Source organism: Balaenoptera physalus (genome assembly GCF_965194825.1).
Source record: "Balaenoptera physalus genome assembly, chromosome: 11".
In the NCBI taxonomy this organism is placed as follows: Eukaryota; Metazoa; Chordata; class Mammalia; order Artiodactyla; family Balaenopteridae; genus Balaenoptera; species Balaenoptera physalus.
Genome location: NC_138896.1, coordinates 34941450 through 34967482, shown reverse-complemented (window position 1 = coordinate 34967482; position 26033 = coordinate 34941450). Strand labels below are relative to the sequence as shown.

General features: G+C 44.8%; 1 protein-coding gene across 2 annotated transcripts in view; it reads right to left on the bottom strand.

Moving 5' to 3' along the window:
• Window positions 1-9314: 9314 nt before the first annotated feature.
• The window catches only part of LRFN2 (leucine rich repeat and fibronectin type III domain containing 2), a 192250-nt gene continuing 175531 nt past the window's right edge, over window positions 9315-26033 (bottom strand). For both annotated transcript variants that reach the window (XM_082414113.1, XM_082414112.1), the window contains one exon: window positions 9315-24666. In XM_082414113.1, the coding sequence (XP_082270239.1) occupies window positions 23697-24666 (970 nt within the window). In that variant the 3' untranslated portion in view covers window positions 9315-23696. The remainder of the gene's footprint in view (window positions 24667-26033) is intronic.

The following is a 26033-nucleotide window of genomic DNA, read 5'->3' as shown; positions in this document are numbered from 1 at the left end:
CTGACAGAACCTAGGGTAGTGTCTGCTCCAACTAGCTGAACTGGAAAACCTCATAATTCATGTAAATTATATAGAGTACTCAGAAGGATCTTGCTTCAAAAGTGGGGAATAATTAGCCCTAGACTAAACATTGCAATGGCTCTATCTGACAAATCTTTAAACCAAGACCTGAAAGGAGGGCTTCCCTGGTGGTGCAGTGGTTGAGAATCCGCCTGCCAATGCAAGAGATACGGGTTCGAGCCCTGGTCTGGGAAGATCCCACATGCCATGGAGCAACTGGGCCCGTGAGCCACAACTACTGAGCCTGCGCGTCTGGAGCCTGTGCTCCGCAACAAGAGAGGCCGCGATAGTGAGAGGCCCGCGCACCGCGATGAAGAGTGGCCCCTGCTTGCCACAACTAGAGAAAGCCCTCGCACAGAAACGAAGACCCAACACAGCCAAAAATAAATTAATTAATTAATTAATTAAAAAAAAATAATGAGCTCTCTCAAATTTAAAATATTAAAAAAAAAAAAGACCTGAAAGGATTGAACAGTTTCCACGTAACTTAACTGCATCCCAGAACAAAGCTCAGGAATATTTATAGGAATACAGAAATATTCAAAACCCAGTAAACTAAAATTCCTAATGTCTGGCATCTAATAAAAAATTACCTGGTGTACAAAGAAACAGGAAAATATAACCCATAATGAAGAGAAAAATCAATTAATTAAAACCAACCAGAACTGGCCACAAATGTTAGAATTAACAAAGACATTAAAACAGTTATTATAACCATAATCTATATGTTCAAAAGTTAGTACAGAGACATAGAAGATACAGAAAAGACCCAAACTGAACTTCTAGAGAGGAAAACTACAAGGCTTGACTTGAAAAATACAATGGGTGGGATTAACACAGATTAGACATTAGAGAAGATTAGTGAATTTTTAAGACACAGCAATAGAAATGACCTAAAATGAAACACCCAGAGAAAACATAATAAGAAAACAAAATGAAAAGAGTATCAGTGAGCTGTAGGACAACTTCATGCTGCCTATTATACCTATAATTGGAGTCCCTAAAAGATAAGATAGAGAGAGACCAAAAAAGTCTGAACAAATATTGGCTTAAAATATTAAAAATATGATTAAAAAATATTAATGTACAGACCCAAGAAGGTCAACAAACCCCAAGCACAATAAACACAAAGAAACGACACTAAGCCAAATCATAATAAAATTACTCAAAACCAATGATAAAGAGAAAAGCTTAAAAACAACCAGAGAAAAAGATGCCTTACATACAGAGGAACAAAGACAAGGATGCTAGCAGATTTCTAGTCTGAAACAATACAAGCAAAAAGACTGTGAAGCAGCATCTTTAAAGTACTGAAAGGAGTAAACAAGCTAGAATTCAATACCCAGTGAAACTATCTTTCAAAAACTAATGCAAATAAATAATTTTTTAGCATGCAAGAACTGAAAGAATTCATGCCCTGCAGGACCACACTATAAGATTTGTTGAAAGAAGTCCTTCAGGCAGAAGAAAAGGATACCAGATGGAAATACAAAATTACACAAAGAAATGAAGACCACTGAAAATGGTAGCTATGTGGATACATATATAAATTTTTTTCTTATTATTTAAATCTCTTTGAAAGATAATAACATTTAAGAAAAATACTCCACTGTAGTGTGGAGTTTATAACATATGTAAAAGTGAACTCTATGACAGAGATAGCATAAAGGCTGCAAGGAGATAAATGGAAATATGCTACTGAGAGTTTCTTATAATATATATGAGGTAGTATAAAATCACTTGAGTTAGGTTGTGATGAGTTAATGATGTATACCATAAGTCCTTAAGCAACCACTAAAATAGCAAAACAAAGAGTTATAGGTCATAAGCCACTGAAGGAGAGGAAAATGGAGTAAAAATTCAATTAATTAAAAAGAGAGCAAGAAAAGAAAAGAAAAATCAAGGATATATGGGACAAATAGAAAACAGACTGCAAGATGACTTTTTTTGGGACATATTTAAACTTTATATCAATAATCACATTAATGGAAATGGTCTATACACCCCAATAAAAAGGCAGAGATTTTTTAAATGGATGAAAAAGCAATCCCCACTATTGCTGACTACACAAGACTCACTTTAAATATAAAGACACAAATAAAGTAAAGGAATGAGAAAAGATATACTGTGCTATGACTAATCAAATGAAAGCTGGAATGGCTATATTAATATAACGCAAAGTAGATTTTAGAACAAAGACTATTACCAAGGATAAGGAACGTAATTTCATATGCTAAATTAGAGGTCATAAAAATCCTAAATGTCTATGTACCCAATAACTGAGTTGCAAAATACATGAAATAAAAACTGATAGACAAGTCCACAATTATAGTTGAAAGTTTTAGTACCACTCTCTCAATAAATGATACAACAGAGACAGAAAGTCAGTAAAGATATAGGAGATTTGAACACAATAAATCACCTTGACCTAATTGACGTTTATCATCCTCCATCCAAGAACAGCAGAATATATATTCTTCTCAAGTAAACATGAAACATTTACCAAGATATTCTGAGCCATAAAACAAGTCTCAATACATTTAAAAAGATTCATGTCATACAAAATATATTTTCTGAACACAGTGGAGTTAAAGCAGAAATCAGAAACAGAAAAATTGAAAATCCCTGTATATCTGGAAATGAACAACATACTTCTAAATAAGCCACAGATCAAAGAAGAAATCATAAAAGATAATGAAAGTATTTTGAATTGAATAAAAATGAAAGCAGAAAATTATCAAAATTTGTGGGATGCTGCTGAAGCATTATCCAAAGGGAAATTTATAGCACTAGAGAAACACCCAAATTAGAAAAGAATAGCCTCACATCAGTAAACTCCCAGCTAGACTAATGAAGAAAACACAGATGAAACACAAATTATCAATATCAAAAATAACAGAAGTGACATTATTACAGATTCTATGGGTATTAAAAAGGTAATAGCAGAATATTTTGAACAATTTTATGCCAAATAATTTGACAACTTACTAAAGTGGAGAAATTCACTGAAAGACACAAACTCCCAAAACTTGTGCAAGAAGAAATAGATAACCTGAGCTATTTTAAAATTTTACCTTATAATTAGAAACCTTCAAATAAAAATCCTTTGGACCTAGGTGGGTTCACTGGTGAATTCTATCAACACTCAGAGAGGAGATAATACCAATTCAATACCAACTTTTCTAGAACATTAGAAAGAATAATGAAGAATGAGTTGAGAATATTACCCAACTCATCTTATGAGGCTAGTATAACCTTGATAACAAAACCAGGCAAGGACATTATAAGAAAATAAAACTAAAGACTAATATCTGTCATAAACATAGATGCAAAAATTATTAATACAATTTTAGCAAATCAAATTCAACAAAATATTAAAAGAATAATATATGTATGACCAAGTAGGATTTATCCCAGGAATTCAAGTTTGGTTTAACATTTAAAATAATCAATCAGTGTAATTTACCATATTAAGAAACTAAAAAGTAAAAGTTATGATCATATCTATGGATTCAGAAAATCACTTGGAAAAAAATCAAACATCCATTCCTGATAAAAACTCTAAGCAAAGTAAGAATGGAAGGGAACTTCCTCAACCTGATAAAGAATATCTTTGGAAAACCTACAAATATAATCACACTTAATAGTGAATAACTAAATGCTTTCCCCTGAAAAGAAGGAAACAAGATAAGGAGGTTGGCTCTTATCATTTCTGTTCAATATTTATTGAAGGCTCTAACCAGAGCAGTAAGGCAAAGAAGAAAACTAAAGAGCATCCAGATTATAAATAAAGAAATAAAACTGTTTGTATTTGCAGACGACACTATTTTCTATGTAGAAAATTCTATGGAATCCACAAAAACAGTTACTAGAACTAATAAGTAAGTTTAGCAAGTTTGCATGATATAAGACAGTAGACAAAAATCAATTTTATTTCTATATATTAGTAATGAACAATAGAACATTGAAATTAAATAAATACCATTTACAATAGCATCAAAAATGTGAGATATTTAGAAATAAATCTGACAAAAGATGGTCAAGACCTGTATACTGAAGCCTATAAATCATTGCTGAAGCAAGTTAAAATAGACTTAAGTAAATGAAGAGATACATCATGTGCATTATTTAGAAGACTCAATATTGTTAAGATGTGAATTCTCAAATTTACCATTAGATTGAAAGCAATTCCAATCAAAATGTCAGCAGAGTTGGGTTTTTTTTTTTTTTGTAAAAATTGACAAGCTGACTTTGAAGTTCACATGGGAATTAAAGAACCCAGAATAGCCAAAACAACTTTGAAAAGAAGAACAAAGTTGGTAGATTAATGCTACCTGATTTCAAGATTTATTATAAAGTTATGGCAATCAAGACAGTGCAGGATTGGAATAAACATAGGCAAATAAATCAGTGGAACAGAAGAGAAAGTCTAGAGATAAGCCCACATATACATGGACAAATTACTTTTGACATAGGCACAATGACAATTCAGTAGAGAAAAGATAACCTTTTCAAGAAATGGTCCTGGAAAAACAGAATATCTGTATGTAAAAATATAATAATTTTCTGATATACCTTGCATCATATAACAAAATTAGGTTGAAATAGATTGCACACCTAAATGTAAAATCTAAAAGCATAAAACTTCTAAAGAAAACATAGGAGAAAGCATTTGCAACCTTTGGTTAGGCAAAGATTTTTCAGATAGGATATCAAAATCATGACCCATAAGAGAACAAATTTATAAATTGTATTTCATCAGAATTCAAAACAGCCCCTCTTTCTTATACTCCTAAGAGAATGAAAAGACAAGCTACAGACTAGGATAAAATATTTGTGAATTATAGTTCTGACAAAGGATTTATATACAGAATATATAAAAACTCTCAAAACTTAATAAAAATAAACCATACAAATCTATAAGAAAATGGGCAAAAGGTTTGAACAGGCATTCCACCAAAGAAGACATATGGGTGGCAAAAAAGCATATGAAAAGATACTCAAGATCAGTAGTTACTAAAGAAATGCAAATTAAAACCACAGTGAGATACTACTCCACACATTTTACAATGGCTAAAATTTTAAAAACTGATTATGTTAAGTGTTGGTGGGATGTGGAGGAACTGAATCTCTCATATACTGCTCTAGGGAACATAAAAACCACGATCACTTTGGAAAATAGTTTGGCAGTTTCTTAAAATATACACACATCATATGATCCAGTCATTCTATTCCTAGGTATTTATCCAAGAGAATGAAAGCATATGTCCTTACAAATGTACACTAATGTTCATAGCAGCTTTATTTGTATTAACTAAACTGGAAACAACACAAATGTTCATCATCAGTTGATAAATACTGATAGATAAACAAATTGTTGTACATATTTACAATGGAATTCTATTCTGCAATAAGAAGAAATGAACACTAAAACATGGATGAGTCTCAAAATAATTATGCTGACTCAAAGAAGCCAGATAATAAAAGAGTACATACTGCATGATTCCATTTATATAAAATTCCATGAAAGGCAAACTAATCTACAGTGACAAAGCAGGTCAGTGGTTGCTTGAGGGGAATGAAGGGTGAGAGAGATTACAAAGGGATAAAAAGAAACTTGAATTTAATTGTTCACTACCTTGATTGTAATGGTGATGATATCACTGGTGTTTAAAATTGTCAGAACTTATAAAATTGTATGTACTTTAAATACATGCAATTTATTGTATGTCAATTATATCTCCATAAAGCTGTTAAGAAAAGACTTTCAGATGGAAAAATATTTTTAAGATGTCCTTCCAACTGTAATTGAAAAACAATCTTTTATTAAACAATTCTTAGGTGAGAAAAATACCAACAGGAATTAGAGAATTCTGAAAAAAAAGGATAATCAAAGCACTAAATATCCTATTTATAAGACATATTTGAAGCAGAGATCAGAGAAAAATTATGGTCATAAACACCTATATCTCTAAAAATGGAAGAGTAAAAATATTATAATTAAAATTTCACCTCAAAAACCAAAAGAAGGAATTCCCCCCTAAAAACCACAAGGAAGAAAATAATAAAGCTAAGTACGTAAATAGTTGAGACAGAGAACAGGAAAGTAGTAAATCTAAACTATAAATTATAATCCCAGGGTGTTTTTGGAAACTGACTGATAGAGACAAAATAGTAGCTAATCTAATTTAGAATAAAATAAGAAAACATGAATTTATATAATAAGAATTGACAAGGAAGAAATAACCATTGATATATAGGAAAGTTTTTTAAAATGTGCCTACTTTCCACACATATATGCAAATAAAGTGGGTGGAAAGAGTAGGGGATTGAGTAAAAATTCACTGATTATACATTCTATATGGTTTGAAATTTAGAATCATGTTACTATTTCACATATTCAAAGAATAAAATTGAATCAACATGAGGGAAAAGATATTTACATCATCTCTAAGTATCTTCCAAGAAATTACTTACTAATTACAAAAGAAAGAAGTAACAACTTTACAATGGTGAAATCTGGCTTAAAAACATTTTGATGAAGTGATGAACATTAGCCTAATCAATAATGGGACAAACCAACATCATGGCCCCCTATGTATTTCACTGACAAGGACAAAATTCACTTAGAGTTTTTGCCAAGGATGCACTAACTGAATCCAATCCACATGTAATACAATACAAAAGAAGAGGGAACTGTTCCAGATTAAAGAGACATGACAATTAAATGCAGAATGATGCTGAATTGAATTCCGGACTGGAAAACATAACTGGTACAAAGGACACTACTTGAATAATAGAAGAAATTAGAATATAAATTGTTGATTAAATACTAGTATTGCATAGATGTTAACTTTCCTGATTGTTAATGATACTGAGCTCATACAACAGAATTTCCTTCTACTTAGGAAAAAAATAACTATTGAAGAGTAAACACGCATGATGAAATGTAAATTACTAGTAAATGAGACAGAGAGAGAGAGAGAATGATAAAGCAAATACAGCAAAATGTTAACCATGAATAGATCTAAGTAAGCAAATATAGGAATTCATGTACTATTCTTGGAACTTTTCTATAAACTGGCAACTAAAACAAAATAAATGTTAAAAAATTGTATTCACACCTCTCCTATAGAACCCTTTATACCCATTAAGTACTCCAATTTCTATATTCCATAACACTTAAGTTCTAATATCAAATATATAGTATGTTTATCATGAATCTCCCTCCATAAAAATACAAGTTCTCAGGGACAGGAACATTTGCAATTTTGTACAACGAGGTAATCCTGTTTCTAGAACTGTACCTAGCATTTCGTAGATGTAAAATAGATATTCTTCAGTTAATGAATAAATGTATAATTGGTTAAAATAAGCTCTAGAGTCACATAAGTCAAATCCTTGTTCTTAGTGTTCCTTGATACAACATGGGCAAGTTACTGAACCTCTCAGGAACTTAGCTCCTAATAAGTATTTACTTCAAAGGGATATGAGGAGAGTGACATCCGCAAAAATTGTGCAGTAGGAACAAACTCGAAAAGTTTGTTCTCCACAAAAGCAATAAATAAACTGGCAAAAGCTGTGAGAATCAACTTTTTTCAAAACTCTGGAATTGAATCAAAATTTACCACAAGCAGAGAAATGGTTAATTGATTAAGAAAAAAAAAAAAGAACAGATGAGTCTAGATAAGAGAGCTTTGTGACATTTTAACTTACCCTGATACCATCTCCCGCTTCCCAGCTTGCAGTGGCATGAAGACAGCAGCTGGCATTCCTAGTATGTACCTGGAACCAGAGGGAGCAGAACAGACTTTATTCTCAAACAAATGTGGTTTTTTTTTTTTGACCTGTCTGGTGGCTCCTTGAAGAACCCTCTCAAATGGCTTGCTTTATCTCACCTCACTCAGAACATTCCCAGGGTTGAAGTAGCTACCCAGGGAAAATTTGTTCAAAACATTTAAAGGCAAATGTATTAGCTTTTGCTTCCTGAGACTGGGAATAACGGTTGGGGAAAACAATAGACTAACCTAAAAGTTTGGGAGGAAAGGCTGGGAAATGAGATGATTTGGGGAATAAGGATTTTGAAAAGCAGTCACATATTTCTGGGAATCTAGAAGTCCATGCACCTATTCAGGGCTGGGCACATGCTCAGAAAAGAACTGAGAAGGCCCTAGGCTTTTACCTCTGGCTGAATTCAGGCTCTGCAGGAGCAGGGAGTGAAGGCTTAGGGGGAGTTGTAGTCTGCTTGGCTGATTAGGGGGAGTTGTAGTCTGCTTGGCTGAGTGTTGGAATGCACGTCCCAACACACACACACACACACACGCACATGCACACGCAGAGTCCATCTGCAAAGACTGGCGGATTTTTTTCTTTTAGTTCTAAGAGCATAAGGAAATTTCTCTTGAACCACTAACTGGGCATTAATCTAGCAGAACAGACTTTAATGACCACACATAACAAAGGATACAAACTTTTCAAAACTAGTTCAGAAAAGTCAAAGAACAAGGGACATGCAAATCAAAGCTACAGTGAGATGCCATTAACACCTACTAAGATGGCTATAATTTTTTTTAATAAAAGTAAAAAGTGTTGATGAAGGTGTAGAGAAACTGGAACCCTCATATATTGCTGGTAAGAATGCAAAATGGTACATCAATTGCATGTTGGCAGTTCGTCAAAAAGTTAAATATAGACTTATCATATGACCCAGCAGTTCCACTCCTGGATATATATCCGAGAGAACAGAAAACAGATGCTCAAACAAAAAACACGTGTACACAAATGTTTATAGCAGAATTATTCATAACCGAAAGGTGGAAACAATCCAAATGTCCATCAACATGAATGGATAAAGAAAATATGGTATATCTGTGCAGTGGAATATTATTTAGCCTTAAAAAGAATGAAGTACTGATACATGCTACAACATCGATAAACCTTGAAAACATTATGCTAAAAGAAGCCAGACACAAAAGGTTATATACTGTGTGATTCCTTTTACATAGAACGTCTAGAAGAGGCAAATCATCAAAGCAGAAACCTGATTAGTGGTTGCTAGAGGCAAAGGGGAGGTGAGAATTGGGATTAACTGCTTAATGTGTATGGGACTCCCCGGGTTGTGGGGATGGTTTGTGACAAAATGTTCTGGAATAGTGGTAATGGTTGCACAACGTTGTGAAGCCACTGAATCGTACTTTTAAAAATGGTTAAAGTGATAAACTTTATGTTATGTGAATTCTATTTCAATTTTTTTTTTTTTTTTTTTTTTTTTAATGGGATCTCAGTTCCCCCACCAGGGGTTGAACTCCGGCCTCTGCAGTGAAAGCTCCAAATCCTAACCACTAGACCACCAGGGAACTCCCTATTTCAATTTTTAAAGAAGCAATATGGGATGCTCAAATACAATGATGGATTTTGAACTTTTCAGGACTGAGTCTTTCAAAATAAGTGCCCAGTGAATATTCACACATGGGCCTCCTCCAACTGCCCTCTAAGACATCTTCCTATTCTCATTGGTCAGGGCCATACTCATCTGCTCAGCAACCCTCTCCCATTGGCTGGATCCTTGATGCCAAGGCTCTGAGTGAGAACCCGGGTCCCCCAGGTCCTGTGGCAGGGACACAAGGAAGCAGGGGATAATGGTAAACCGGCCTATAAGAATCTGGGTCCCCAGGGGCTGGCTGAGACTGGGTAAAGCTTCCTCTATAGTGAGAGGCCTTTGGTTGGTGGGAAAAGGTCAGAAGTTGTCATTAGGGGGGTCTGAATTGCAGCTCTGCCCCTAACTCTTATGAGGCCTAAAGCTATTCACACCTCTCCTATAGCTCCTATAGCTGGATGGTGCTTTTCTCTGAGGTAAAATGGAAGTGAGGACTCTGGGATCACAGGCATCACATTATCAATGTGGTTTGATGGTCTGCTAAATATAAAGCGAGGGCCACTGCCCTCAGAGGCCAGACTGCAGCCTATCTACATTCTGGACGGTCTGCGGGCTCCCATCCCCTCCCACACCCCCAACTCCTTCTCACAGTGCTTGGCCCATCCAAGACTCAGAGGTTCCCTAGAAGCCCCCAAACTCCACGGAGTCCAGGCGGCCTCTCCCCCTACTCCTGCCTTGGGACTGCTGGTGTAGGACCAGTCAAAGGCTCTGCAACGTTCTAGAAGGCGCGAGGCCATCCTCCGCTTCCCCCCTACACACCGCAGGGGTGGGCAGAGGGAGGAGGGCCTCTGATTGGAGGAGCCTTGGTGGGAGGGTGGGGTGATGGGCGTGGCCAACGGCTGGAGGAGAAGCAGTTGGGAGCAGTTAATTTCGGGAAGCGCCTTGCGCATTTTCCCTGAGATGGCGCTGACTTAGTTGAGGAACAGGCTTTTGGGGATCCCCCCCTCCAGGAAGATCAGGACTGCTATAAGGATGCAGGAAAACCCTTGAGGCCCGGGACGTGGAGAACTGGGCACCCTCTCCCTCAACCCAGGTTGGTTGCAGAAGTTGTGGCCGGAGGGTCCCCTGGGGCCACAGTCCTGCCATCCTTGGGGCCTGGCTCTCCTGTCGCGCCAGGAGATGGGCGGTGGTTGGCAGGGCCCCGAAGCCCCTCCCAAGCCCCCTCCCCCTGGCCTCTGGCCTCACCAGAACATTTCTCTGCTCTTTTCTCCCTTTACCTCTTATTGCCTCTCTCATGGAGGAAGGATTCCAGTCTCCCATCCCAAGGAGGAGAGCCACCTGAATGCCATGAAAGACACTGGGACTCCGGGGACAAGTACGTGCCTGGCAGAGTGACCTCCCAGCCCATTCCTGTGTGCCCTGCTCTGCGCTCTGCCGGCTTCTACCAGGCCTCTCTTTCTGGGTTTGAGGGTATTTTTCCTGGCTTCTTAGTCTCATTTCTCAACTCCCTTCCTGCTGTGACTCGTGAAGGGTTGGGGTGGACAAACTGGAGACCTGGGGGGTCAGGGATCTCAGTTTCAAGTCCAAAGATGTCCCTCTAAGCTCTGTGTGATCATGGGAAATACACTAACCCCTTCATGAGTATGTGCTCTCACCTGGAAAGTGACAAAATCATAATGCTAATTCAGAATCTTGGTGAGAATGGGAGTGATTTATGTGAGTGTTTTTTGAAAATGGATGTGCTACAAATTACTTATTGTGATTTTAACTCTGTTCTTCCCACTCTCCGCCACCCAGCTGCTGCCTTTCTATGTACCAAGTTTCTTCTGATTGCCTTTTTACTTCCACAGGATGGGTCAGTCAAGCCGTAACAAAGAGCATGCAGGCAGCCCTTTTGTCCACCCCGCCATCTTCTAGGAACTGGGAAGCACCCTTCAGGAGTCCCCGCTCCAGCGGACCTTCCCAGGCTCCTTCCTTCCCAGCCTTTGCTGTGGCATTAGCCATCTGGAAAAGGAGCTGCTAGTAGGACCCCGACTTTTGTTCCCGGCACCACTCCCACCCCTTCCCCTCCAGATATCCAGTACTCTACCTTCAGGGAGGAGACGTGAATTTCAGGCAGCAGGAAAAAAACCGAGCCTTCAGGGTTATGGTTCCCTCCAAGGCCAAGGTTCCCATGATCCTCAGTGGAGAGGGCTGGGCTGGGCCCCTTCCCTTCCTCACTCTTCTTTTCCCTTTTTGTCCCAGAGCCCCGCTCTGACCTCAAGGCTTTTCCATTTACCATCAACATGGAAACTTGACTCTTCACACAAGTATACTCTCCCTCTTTTGTGCATTACGTTGTTCCTCAAAACTGCCCTTCCATGCAGGAAGCCTGTGGGGCTCAAGTGGCCTGGTCAGTCAGCTAGGCCCCCCTTTTGGGCCTCTCACACCACAGGTCGAGTGGAAAAGTTTAATAAAGACTTCATGTCCTTCTCGACCACTGGCTTGTGGTCAGTGTGCTGATTCGGAAGTGAAGACTCAGAGGGATCCTTCCTATGCTTCCCACCCAAACCAGGTGGATGGTGTTTGTGCCACAGGGAAATGCAAAGAGGGGCAGGTGGGAGGGCTGTTAAAATGGGCACCCCTGGCCCTCCCACCTCCCCCTTTGAATGAATAAAACTCATCACTGTCTCTCATCTAGGGACCTGGCACCAGCTGGTTTACCAGACACCTGGCAGAGTTTGCCGAGCATTTGCGTTGTAATAGGGCAGGAACTAAAGGAACAAATTTATCCACCAGAACGTCAGGTCACGAGGAAGGGTGTAGGAGCGGGTAAACAGTGATTCATATTGAGGTCCTGGAATTTTATTAGTTACTATTTTTATAACTTTGTTCTTTTAGTCCTTGATTGAGGATAAAGGGAGAATTGGAACAAATCACAGGTGGGAGGGCGTGGAGGGGGCCGTTGTCCTCGTTAGAGTGGGAATGGAGGAGTACATGCATCATCGGCCTGTGCTGTGCACCTGAGAGGTGGGGGCAACTCTCTTGGATCCCACACCTGGGAGTGAAAGTCCCAGAACACAAAACATCAGCTTACTGGGGCCTCAGAGGCTGCCCGGTGCCCCTGCCCCTCTCCCCTACCTGTTTTCCCCGTGTGCCATGGAGACCAGAGCTGATTTGGCAAGAGAACAGACACATCCCTAAGACTCCCCATCTGGGGCCCTGGTTCTGTTCTCTTCTACCCCAGTGGTGACCACAGAATATTCTGGGAGTTGTCTTCTGTTATGACTCTGGGGGCCTTCTAAGGAGCAGTAATGGTGGAGTCTGTACAAACCTGGAGCTCATTGACGCACAGGGCATGAGTTCTTCATGTGTTCTTCAGCTATTCTCTTCCTTGGTGGACTTCGGAATTAAAGGTATGGACTCATTTATAATCATGATACCACCTGGCAGGGATATTGGTGCATGGAGGAGGGCTTATTTGGAGACCTCTGATCTTTCCAGCCCTAAGACTCTGGGCCTGATATGCATATAATAATCAGTAATGTCCTGTAATTTATAACAGTGTTATCATTGGTCCATGTCATTACTCATCATGAATTGGTGACTTCTCAAATCCTATAGGTTATTTGTACCGTATAGAGCTCTGTGATTTACAAACACAAAAATTGTTGGAGGTAGAGAGATACTATGCTATTTTACAGATGAGGATACTGAAATGGGAAAAAGACCCAACTCCCTTGAGCGAGGGGGTATGCAGTGCACTTGCCTTGTTGGTGCTATATTACTCCTCCGCTCTCTCCAACCCTCACACTTTGGAAAGTGAAAACAAAAAAGAAAACAGGCATCTGGGGATTATTTAACACTCAGTTTGTCAGGACAAAGTTTAAGGACTCTTAGGAGGCACTGGGACAGGCACAGAGAAGTCACTAGATATTTGCTCAATCCATTTCTCCATGTCTTCTGCTTTTTAATGTTACATTTGCTCTTAACCCTCATTGCTCACCTTCCAGAAAATTTGCTGAAATTCTAATGTCCTTTGCTGTTCCATAGGTTACTTGGGGGCAACTCCAGTTTTCAAGTGATTACCTAGCCCTCCCCCTAACTAGTTGTATGACCTGGCAGCAAGTCATTAACACCTGCCTGCGAGTCTGTTTTCTCAGTGAGAAAATGGGTGATCTAACCCATTTATGAGGTGCTTATTACACTGGTTGGTAAATAACACTAGTTCCCTCGCTCCTGCTTGGACAGTCCTTTGTATTCTGTCAAGAGCTTGACTATTTATGGTGTGTCACAACCAAAAGGAAAGAGTCCCAAGTCCTCCCTCCCGTAGCTGGTTCAAGACCAACCCAGATACCATAAAACTTTCTGAAAGACTTCCATCCTTCTGTGCAACAGCCCGCCCCCCGGAGACTGGGTGTGACAGGTCACACCTGGAACAATCTGAAAGGCCTGGGGCTCATTGCCTTCCACCATCCTCCACTCATTTAGTCTCCAGCCATCCCCTCGTGGAGATCTGGAAAGGACAAGCGGACTTGATGGTGGGGCTGTGCCCCGAAGCCTCCAGTATTCATGGAGAAGCCAGCCCTTCCTTCCTTCACTAGACCTTGAAATGCAGGTGTAGACATAGCCACGATTTTCCAGTGTGCTTCTCTCTTCCTACACGGGGTCAAGAGTCTTTGCCGGACTAGTTCCTTTGAGGAACTAGAGCCTCAGAGCGTACAGCACAGTCACTCGAATCCTGAAAACGACCTCAACTCCCGGATGGGCCCTGCTAGCCTTCTGGCCTCACTAGGTAGAGGGCCCTCAAGGACACTCCGTGTGGAGCCCGAGCCCTGTCCTCTGCTCCTTCCCCCTCTTCTAGATGTGGACGCCACACGGGCTGGATCCACACCTCGGACCTGCGCAGCTGTGTCCTCCCAAAACCTCTTCTGGTCCTGCCCCTCATCCCTGCCCTACTCGTCCTTGCCTGGACCCGTCTCACGTCCCTTCTTTGTTGCTTAGCCCACAGTGGACGATGGTGTCTAACCCCTGTCCCAGCTGGACTGGCCCTGGAGGGCTGAGAGAGCCTCATGTCCACAGAGAACCCCTGGCAGAGCTGCCCTTCTCAGCCCTATCTCTCAACTTTCCAGGGTCCTATAGCCTTTGTCTGTCTCTCCAAGACCTGCTTGTGGGGCTACCGTCTTTCCTACCTCTGGCTGCCTTCCTACCTATTGTGGCAGCCAGCACTGTACCGGCTGAGTGTCAGTGGTGTGGCATGAAGAGAACTCCAGTTGTGGGGTCAGAAGATACAAGGTTTGAGACCCACTTCTGCTTTATAAGCTCTATAAGAACTTGGGGGGAAATGGACAACTTTCATCCTCAATTTGGAAAATCTATAAAGTGGGGAGAGCAGTAATGTGTAAATTGGAGTTTTTAGGTAAGGAATGGAAGGAATGATAATCTACGTGAAAGAATTTATTTGTAATAGTGAGACGCTGTACAGTCTAACTCTGCTGCCGACTGTGTATCTTAAATGTCTCCAGTTATGTTTCCTCTCTCATTCTGCAGACAAGTTGGAGGTAGGGAAGGAAACTTGGTTGACCACCCCTGGAATTGGATACTCTTGCCTGGGCCCACTCCATCTTGTTCTTTACTCCAAACCGAAGATGGAGGTGTTCAGACAAGAAGATCTTGCTTTTTCATGCCTGGCGCAAAGCCGCACTTTCCAGAAATCTTAGGGAGGTGGAAGGCCCTAGAGCTCAAGAGAAAAGTCCCAGCCTCTGCTTCCCTAACGGGTCAGGGCTGAACTAAGCTACAGCTGTTTGCAGGATTCCTCAGAAGGTAGACTCTCATCAGAACGCTTGGAAGTGTGAAGATCAAGGAAGAATTTGGCCCCTTGATTGCTGCTGAAGTCCTCTCCACCTCCTCCCAGACCTCTGGGGTGACCCACAGTTGTCTCCATTTACTCTCGACATGGAAGCCAAGCTCTTGGTGTGTGGGGGTCACCTAATCCCCAGCATCGTGTCCTGCTGCCCTTCCTGAAGCACCTGTGCACCATCAGCTCTCCCAAGGGGCCTGTCCAGCTACGCGCACTCTAGCCAGCCCCCTCTGACCTCCAGATGGAGTGAAATATTTCTCTAACGTTCTTTCTTCATTCAAGTTGGGACTAATGTGCTGCTTCAGAAGTAAAAACCCAGCTGGGAGCCAATCTTAATCTTCCCTCCTCAGGCAGGTGGATGTTGTTTGTGCTACAGGAGACCTGGATGTTAAGGAGAGGCTGCCTGGGGTCACCCCACCACCCCTCGGAAAGTGCTCACCGCCGGACTCAAGTGGGGACCCTCTGGCCCACTCTACATCCTTGAACAGAGCCGGCCTCTCCCTGGATGTCTTACCTGGCACCTGGCAGAGTCTTCCCATGGGTATTTACATTGTAGAAGGGAAAAAGTCTTTTAACCCAAAGGAATAAAGAAAAGCCAATGGGAGATTTTTAGTGGCGGCATTTGTGTCATTCCAGAGCCCTGGTTGTTAGATTTTCATCACTATGCCAGATGTGAGACAAGGGTGAAGTGTGAGCAGGGATTGGGGAACCGATGAGTGAGGGAACCCAGGGGAGAGGTCTGGAATCTTCCAGGTCCTTCTAGTTGCTGGGACAGTGGATCTCAGAACACAAAGGAGTATCAGGGGCTGCAGAGGCTACCATGTGCTTTCTGCCCCTTTCCTACCTCCTTCCTTCTCTCAATGTCATGATCAGCGTTGACTCAGCAGGGGAACAGCCCCTCCACAGATTTTCCCAGGCAGGGCCCTGGCTCTGTACCTGGTTTCCTACCTACCTGTGGTTTGGCCACAGCAGTCTCTGAAAGCTGCTTTCTCTCTGGGCTCTGGATTTCTCGTGAAGGCAGGAATAATGGTTCTGCAAGGGCCCACCAGGAATACGGAAACATAACCATCCGGCACTGGTCTGATTGGAGTACAGGGAGCCACAGCCTGCCTGGGTAAATTCTCAAATTCCTCCTGCACGATCTTGCCTGTAGTAAGATTAATAACAGTTTTCATGGATATTGAACAGGGGATTCTAATACCCACTGAGGGAGGCTAGAGTGGATGACCTCTAATAGCTCTGTGAGTCCTGGGATTCGGTGAACTTGAGATACCTATTATTATCACTAATGTGCTATAATTTATAATAATGTTTTCAATGATGCATACCATCAATAATAATGACTTTTATCACTCTGCCTTTTCCAACCTGATGTATGATCTATATAACTAAATGGTAACTCCTCAGGGGTACTTACTGAAGTTGATGCTTACCATTGATATTTTACAGGAAAGGAAACTCAGGCCAAGAAATAGGCTCTGAATCCAGCTCCTCCCACTGGATGGCCCCTCCCCACCAGGAGCAACTGCACCTGCCTTGGGCTACTCAGGACCCTCCAGTTCTTTGCAACTGCCCCTCCTACCCTCTTCCAGGACTGCTTTGTTGTCTCGTCCCCCCTCCCACCCACCTCAGAAGCTCCTGGGCAGCTAGAATTGTCTCCTCTGTCCCTGCTTGTCCAGTACAGGATTCCAGGCCTGGCTGGGCCCATCTGACCCAAAGCCATTCACTTCTCCATGCTGGTCCCTTTGGAAATTAAAATCTAGTGAATTCTTCCAGCCAGAGGTGCCACGTGGGTTTCTGGCCAATCCATCCCCCCATCCATCTCCTCCTGGATAGTGGGTTCTTCAGAGCTATAGGTTATCTTAAAACGAGTGAAAACAGGCCATCTTTGTAAAATCAGAGATCTAGAAACCAGCGAATGTCCCTGCCCCTCGGAAGTGTGTAAGGCTCTCCAGTGCATGCCCAGTGTCCTTCACTTTTATTTTGATTTCTCTCGATACCGGCCACAGTGCAGGGCACACAGTAGGTCAGCAAATACGTGCTGAAAACACACAGCACTGATTTCTCCAACTCTCTCACTTTTTCTGCTGGACTGTTTTCTCAAATTCAAGGTTTATATACCAGGACTCAGGCCTTTGACCTGAAACCCAGCCAGCTCTGCATTTCTAATGGTCTGTGCAGTTCTGTTAATAACTTCAGTGTAAATCAATGTATTGAGTGTTTACCCAGCTCTGCCACTCACTAGCTGTGTGACCTTCGGCAAGTTATTTAACCCCTCTCTACCTTAGCTTCCCCAGTGGGGATGATAATGATACCCACTTGATTGAATCGTTTTGATGATAAAGTGAAATGATCTATAGCAAGCTCTTAGAATAGTGCATGGCACATAGGAAACTCAATGAACAGCTGTTATCAATTTAATTTTGCAGTTCAACATCCACTCGGAAAATGCCAACCTTGTGTCAACCTAATGAAGGGATAAGAACTTTCTCATAATTAGTCAGGGTAGGTAAGGCAACGAGGCCATCCTTGGTAGACAGGCAGAATCATATCCTTGAGAGATTCCCCAAAGGAATATGTGGGAAAAAGTATGACAGAGAACCCAGGAGGGGAACATTCAAGATTACTGGATGTAAATGAGGGCTTAATTCTCTTCTTCTCGGTAATATTCCTTCTCAAATGGTGAGCAAGATACTTGCTTGTTACCAGGACATGCCAAGTCAGTGACTGAGGGGACAGGTGTGGGGCTCTGAGGTTTTGTCTCATGAGAAAGTGGGAATGGTCTCAGGAAGGTCAGCTGACAGAGGTAACCACGGTTTGGGGAACAGGGGACATCTCGGAGATAGCACTGGCCATTCAAAGGAAAGAAAACTCACCCTTGCAAAACATATAAATGCTGGAGTCGTTGCTGGGTGCGCCAGGGAGCACCAATGAACACATGTTACAGAGGAGGTGGCAAAAGAAGAGGGGGTATGATCGTCATCACCTAAGCAGATGGGCAGCCTGGACGGAGGGGCCCAGGGCTGTGGGAGGCTGGTCAGTAGGCTGACTGGCTGTGGACCAGATGGGCTTGGGGATCCCATGGAGATGGGTGTAATGCCAGATTCACCCCCTCATCAGTAGGGAACCAAGTGGGTAACTGCGGGAGACACTGACATCTCAGAAAGGGGCTGGCTAGTGAGATCTTCCTTGCTGCAGCCCCAGAGAGACTCCAGCACAAAATGGTGGAGAGATTGCTGGCTCTGAGTCACTCGGACTACATTTGACTGTTGGCTAAAGGGATCAGATCAGTTATCCCAACAAAAACAGGAAAATAACCAGACAAGAGCCTGCAATCTGGGCCCATTTCCCCGGAGTCAGCGAGCAGAAGAAAGATGCCAAACGTTGTCCCAAATGAGGACATGGCTGTTGCACCTGTGGGAAGATGCTGACTGGCCAGGACGGGGATCACAGGATAGCTGCAGAGGTAAAGCTCAGCTCCCCTCTTTGGTCTGTTGGGAAGAATATCAATTTCCCTCTGCCAGAGGCTGCAGGGAAGGGAAACCCATGAGCCTTGTAAACATTCACTGGCTGTGAGTTGGGGGACCTGAAATAAGATAATGAAATAAGCTGAGAAAATAAGATCTTTGGTTTAAAGGCCGAAAGCACAAGTAGATATTTTTAAACTGAGAAGGGGGCAGTGTTCCTTTGAGATGTTTGCAGAGCAACCTGGATGGGTCTGATTCTATTACGCAAAAGTAGAAGCCTCAGGTGTTTACCTGTGAGAAGCCTTCTTGTCACAACGAACTTCTCCTGCTGCCAGCTGCATCACACGGAACGTTGCTGGGTTTGGGATCTGGGTGTGCTGTATAAAATTGTGTGTTCAGGTTTTGACTGCTGCCTGCCAAAAGTCTTTTCTTTTGAATAAGTGTGTCTATTTTACCAGCAGCCGTTTGCAAACCCCCACGGCTGCAAGAACAGAGGAAACCCCACCCAGTTTGCTGAAGCCCTGAGACCTTTACTGCAGACACACTGAGAACAGAGAACAGAAGACACGGAAGTACTCAGGCTGTACTTATGAAAAGTCTATACCCACAGACTCTGGGAGAAAAGTTACTACCCTTTTGGGAAGGGGGACATCTGAGACAGTGACCTTCCTCTTACCTGGTTAGAAATGATGTCCCTTAAAAAAAAAAAAAAAAAGCGAGTCTAAGTTATTTTGGAATTTCAATGCTGTAATTATGGCAAAATGAAAAAAATCTCCTTTGAGGGGAATCTGAGGGATGTGTCATTATCAAGAACTTGGGGAGAGGGGGTCGAACACTTGCCAGAAACTCAGTAATTCAGCCAGGCTCAGAGTGTATCAGCTACCTCTCTTCTGTGAGAGATCAGAGAGCTAAAGGCTTCTCTCTGTCAGGAAAGAGGATCTGGGTAGGCAAGCATCTCTCCTGATAGGGACAAAAGTTTTGAATTAGGAAGAGGCGAGAAGATGGGTTTGGACATTAGAGTGAGCTGGTGTTAGGTTTTCTGTCTTAAGGGTACAAAGTTACAGGTTTTCAGGGCAGAGGGTGCCAGATGAGGCTGGAGGTTGGAAAGCTATTAAACAAGGGACTTCTAGAGGTCACCAGGCCAGGAGAAGGGATGATCAGGGGAATTTTCCTGGGATAGGAATGTGTTACAAGCCAAAAAGGGCCAGAAAGGCTAATGCAGGGGTCAGAGGAAACCACTTAACCAAGGGGCCCTTGCCTGGAGTCAACACTCTGAGAACTTTAGCAGACCTTCGGGCCAAACCCAGGGTTTCCCGATCAGGCTATAAATTTGAGTACTTCAGTCAGTATAAAATACAGTCTGTAACGAATGAGTTGAAGGGAGGAAGAAAGGATAGGGGAGGCCGTGTGATGTCATGCGAAGAGCTAAGGCTTGCAGCCATGTGTGACCTTGGGCAAGTTACTTAAGCCCTCTGAGCCTCAGCCCCTTCATTTGTAAAACTGGCATAATAATAGTTACCTTGAGAGGCTGCAGTGAGGATTCAGCGAGACATGCGTGTGAAGCAGCAACACAGGACCTGGAACTGTAGGTGCTCAGTAACCGTTAGCTTCCTTCCCCTTCCAGAAGCTGTGCTTGCAAGTCAGTGGTTGTATGTGTAGAGCTGCACTGTACCAGCCCCATGTGGCTCTCAAGCACTTTAAAGGCAGCTGGTTTGAACTGAGATGTGCCATGTGAAACACACATCAGATTCCCAACACTTTGTACAAAAAAAAAGAGTAAAATATCTTATTAATCATTTTATAGTGATTATATGTTGAAATGAAAATATTTTTATATATTGGGTTAAATAAACTATATTGTTAAATTAATTTCACCTGTTTCTTTATACTTGATTTAATGGGCTACTAGAAAATTTAAAATTACGGTGAGGTTCACACTTTAATCCTCTTGGACAGTGATGACCTAGACACTAGAGGAAGATAGGGTCAGGAAGCTGTGTTCCAGAAGCTCATTTGTTTCTCTCCCGTGGGTCTGTGCTTTGGTTTGTTGTCCTGGTTCCCCAGTAAAAGACCCTTTTGAAAAAATGCCACCTTGGGCTCAAAGTGGGTGGAAGGTACTTGGGCTCCCCTAGTGGCTACGCGCGGTAGTGGCCATCCGGGGAAAAGGAGGCAGGGCTGGAAGGCGACAGAATGGAGGGATCAGGGTGTAGCCGGGGATGGACTATTCCTTCCTAGCCTGGAGCTTAATTCCAGACCCTCTACTGACCTTTACTCCAGGAGGGCGGCCCCATTCTCTCTTATTTCAGAAGGCTCCCATCTTATACATGAACTTGGCAGGAAGCAGGCTGTCACTAGGCGGTACCAAACACAGGTGTAAGGGAAAATGCCACCTCAAAGCCACCTTCAGAAAACCACAGCGTTTCCAGAGAAATAAACAACAGACATTCACAGACACAGGAATGTTCTTTTTTTTCTCTCTCCCAAGAAGTGTGATCCGTTGTTGTTTTTAAAACTGTACATTTTACTGTACATTTTTTTTTTTTTTTTAGCAAAAGAGAAGATTGGCATTTGTATTCTGCCCACAGGGATGTCACTTTCCAAAACTCCAAGTCAGAAACCTGACAAACACAAGCGTGAGTACATACCATGTCACGACAGAGCTCGGAGCCGCTGATGAGGACAGACAGTTGATTCCCCCCCTTCCGATGTCCACCACTTTCCCTCTGGGCATCTGAACCCAAAGGCAAAAAGAGAGGTGGTATTTGGGGTCACTTCCTCAATGGCTACATTTCGAAAGGCTTAGTGAGAAAGTGCAGAGGGAAAAAGGAATGGAGGAAAACGGGTCCGAGAAAGAGGGAGGATGGGAGAAATTTCAAGTCACGGAGGCTAGGGGCGCCCTCATGACTGCAGAAAGCATGTGCTCTGGCACCCGGGCTGAAAGTTAGCTTGTGGTCTCAGGAAGAGACTGGCCTGGTCTGTTAATGGCCTGATCTGTTAATGTCCTGGTCAGGACCAGAAAGGGACTGGGGGAGGCAGAGAGGCACCAGGAGAAAAAGAATGAAGACAGGAGAGTAGAGGGAAGGGGAGGAGAGAAAGGAGGAGGGGGAGAAGGACGAAGGCATGGGATTTGGAGGCTCCTGGGAAGAGCCAGAAGGCAGTCCTGCATAGACAGCTCCCCGCCCTCTCCCTGTGTGTTCTGGGCGGGGTTGGGGACCACCAGCTCAGCTCCAGGTCTGAGCCCATTAGAACGTTTCAGCCCCAAATGGACTCACCTGTATGCTTTGTAGGCTGTGTAGTCAGCAAGTGGCAGAAGGAGGGAGAACAAGAGACAGAGGCTAGAGATCTATGGCAGATGCTCGGGAGAGGAAAGAATGAGGTGGGGAGAGGTAGTGCGTTGACAATGAGGAGAGACTTGGAACAGACAGGGACCAGGAGAGACAGAGATGCAGGGAAAGACCTTCAGATGCTTCCAAAGCCTTTTCTCCCCCGCCACGTCTCGTCTGCCCCCTCTGGCCACTGTCTGGGAGCGTGGGGGTCAATCCCTAGATGGAAAGGAGCCCGTGTGCCCCTCCCATCGCCATCCTGTCATTTCCATGGTGGATCCTCCTCATGAACGGCATCCATGGAAGGCATCCCCCATGTCCCCATGTCCCACCCTGAGCCACCTTCTTCAGGAACAAACAAGGGACAGACTTTGGACATAGAAACACCCTACCTACGGTGAAGACAGGGTAATGGATTTCAAGCACCACCCCCAGGAGGTAAGTGGCCTTGGGTCCTGCCCTGACTTGGTCACTAATGCACTATGTGACCTTGGGCAAGTCCTTTAGACCCTTGGGGGAAAGGAAGAGAGGGTTAAGGATGAGATGATCGCAAACACCTCTTCAAGCTTCAAAACCCTACAGTTCATTTAGTCATGAAGAGTCCTTAGTCCTTCGAGCTGGAAGGGAATTGGAGACTTGGTATGATCGCAGTATTTTATGAATTAAGAGGCTGAGGTCCAAAGAGAGAAAGGGTCTTGCCCACTGTGTTTAGCTGGTTATTCGGTGGTGGCTCTGGAACCCAAACTCAGAGCTTTGGACCCCGTGTCCAGTGCTCCTTCTGCCACCCCACTCTGCTCTCCTTAATTAAGAGAAGCCCTCTTGCCCCCCCCACCCCATGTCCATGGGGACTCCCTGTCCCAGCTTCCCCCAAAAGAGGCAAAAATCCCAAAGCAACTCCAAAAGTTAACATCCCTTATGCCCTTGTGTCTCATACAAACCCTTCTCCCTCTCCTGCACGTAGAGTTCTGGAAGTTACCCTTCTAGTTTAAGCTGATGTGATGGGTGTTTGAGAAGCAGAGGAAGCTGGGCCACGGATGGGGGAGGTCACTCATCCTTCCCAAGTGTGGGGACTCTTGGGAATAATGAGGCGTCTGGGCGGGGGACTCCAGTCTTCCCCCAAACAAACGTGCAACCCAAATTATTCCCTGCTCTTCTCAATTGGCAATGATCGCCCACCACCAGGGCTGCTGGGAACCCGCTTTCGTGTGTAGAGTAAACTCTCCATTATCCGTGTCACTGAAGAGGAGGAGTCGGGGAAGTGGAAGAAATAAATTAAGAAATAAAAACAACACCGGAACCATCAGCAATGCAAAGCCGCTTGCTTATAGGCTACATTTGTGATTAGAAAGGCAGGAGCCCCGCCTTTCCAAACACTCAGGGCTTAGTCTGACATTTGAGCCATCGAGTCTGCTTTCCCTGAGCACAGCCCAATTGGCGGTGGGGGACTGGCCTGGGAAGGTGGTGTGAGTGGTGTGGTGGGGAGGGGAGGCCATTGACAGGGAGACAAAACTGTCCCTGGATGTAAACATCACCATGGAAATGCCACAAAGACTTGTGGGTAAAGATGCTTTCCTCTTCTCTCACCCTGACAGGGTGGGAGGGAGGATGCCCACCCCACCCCCCCACCAAGCCTACACCGTGCTCTCCATCACCCACTCGGAGCTGCCAAAAGTTCCCCGGGCCCCTGCCAGGTCACTCTCCTCAAAGGGCAAGAGCATGCCGTTGACAGAGAGGCTGCGCTTTGTCCAGATGTTCGAGACCTTCCGAGGGGGGCTGTAGCCACCAGGGGCGACCCCTCCCGCAGCCGCAGCCGCAAAGTCCCCCATGTCGAAGGAGTGACTGCGTTTGGCCTTGCCCTCCAGGGGCAAGGGGAGCAGGCTCCTGGCCCGGGCCGCGGGCGGCCCCAGCAATGGCTCTCGGTCCGAGGGGTGGCCCCTGGCCGACGTCCCAGACCCTCTCCCGCCTGGAGTCCTGGAGTCCAGCAGCTCCTCCTTTCTCTGACTTTTGAGGTCCAAGGAGGCGAAGGCCCCCATCAGGCGATCAAGGTTGGGCTTGGGGCGGGGGGCGGGGGGTGGGAGCCTCCAGGGGCCCCGTCCCAGCCCTGCAGCCTCCCCCATGCCCAGGGAACTGGAGGAAGAGGAGTCGCTGCCTCGGGCCAGGCCGGCGCTGAAGTCCATGAGCTCGTGGCGCACCACCACCTTGGGCGGCCCGGGTGCGGGGGCCCCGCTGGGTGCGCTGCCCAGCGCGGGGGGCTGGGCCCCATTGGTCTGCGAGTGCACATTGCTGACGGTGGCCGCCGGCTTCCCAGCGCCCTCCTGGTTGCAGACCTTGTAGCGCACCATGAGGATGACGATGAAGACCAGCAGCGTGGCCACGATGATGCCGCCGATGACCAGGATCATGGTGCCGCCCAGGATCTGGCTGTGCAAGGACTGGCACTGCGGGTAGTCGGCCTTGGTGAAGAACTGGGCGCAGCCCACGATGTTGGTGGCCGTGAGCGTGGTGGCCGTGTCATCCCACATGGCCAGCACGCACAGGTCGTAGCCAGTCCCTGACACCAGGTTGTTGACCACGAAGGCCTTGTTGGAGGCTGGGATCATCCTGCGGGGGGTGGGTGGGCACAGAGGGGGAGGGATGGTGAGGGACAGTAGGGTGATGGGGGGACAGAGGAGAAGCAGAAAAAAGAGAGAGGGTGACAGAGACAGGAGAGATGGAGAGGGAGAGAGAGCCACAGGTGCAGGGACACAGAGAGAATGAGGCAGAGCAGAAGAGGGTGACAGGTGGAGAGACAGGAAAAGGGAGAGACGGGGAGACAGAGGGGAGGGGTAGGAGGGGGACCCGGGTGAAAGAACAGAGACAGGTTGGGGTGAAAAGGGAAACGAGAGAGAAAGATTCCGGGGTGGAGGGTGGAAGTGCCAGAAGCAGGTACACAGAGAAAGACATCGGAGATCAGGTGCAGGGAACAACCCAGAAGATGTGGAAATAAAAGAAGGGAATGAGACGAGGGATAGTTGACGGTAGAGACAGTGGAAATTGGTTAGAGATGGAGGTTCAGGGAAGAAAGGGGAGAGATTAAGCACAGAGGAGAGAGGAAGCACACGGGGAGGGGCAGAGGGAGGGACAGGAGAGGCAGAGAGATTAAAGGTGTGAAGAAGCAAAACCTGAACAAAAGGGACTCCCCACCTCCCCACTTCTGCCTTGTCTGCTGCAGATAGTCCCTGGGTCTCTGGGCAGTGGGGGTGAGAGTAAGGTCGGCCCTGGCCCCTCAGCACCCTCCCAGAGGCTGGGTCCACCCCTTGTCTGTCCTGGGAGATTCCTCAGCATTGACTGAGCCTTGTTCTGAGCCTGGCGCTGTACTGAGTCACAGACAAGGTCCTGCCCTCAGGGACCAACTCCATCCTCATCTCCACATGGCTTTCTCATGCCTCGGGAGGGAGAACGCTCGCTGGTGCAGACTGGGGTCTAAGCAGAAGAAAACTGGAGGTGGGAAGTGGGGGTGTTGCTTGGAGGGGAAGGGCACGGTGCAATGTTGAAGAATGGTGGGCAACTGTTTCTCAGAGGGAGGGGACGGGTCCTCCATCACTGCCACAGCAGGCCAGGCGCATCCAAAGACACCTGGGAAAGGGTATCACTGGTCGGGGAGGCCTTGACTGGTCTCTCACCTTAAGGGAGGGTCTGAGGGGGCAGCAGTCTCCCCCCACTGGGGCCCGTCCACCATAGCCTGGGACCCTTCTGCCTGGACCTTCAGGAAGCGTGGATGCAAACCGTGATCTCTAAGGCCTTTGTGCAAGTATCATGCCTTCTGGTGGGGGTCCCTAGAAATGACACCTGTCTCACCCCATAAACACTCCTGCAGAAATACCTCGGCCTGAAGGTGCCACATCTCTCTCTGCAGCCTTCCCCATCGCCCTCCACTCTCAAAGAGCCCTCCATTTTCCTGTCCCCTACTAATCCAGGGCGCCATCCAT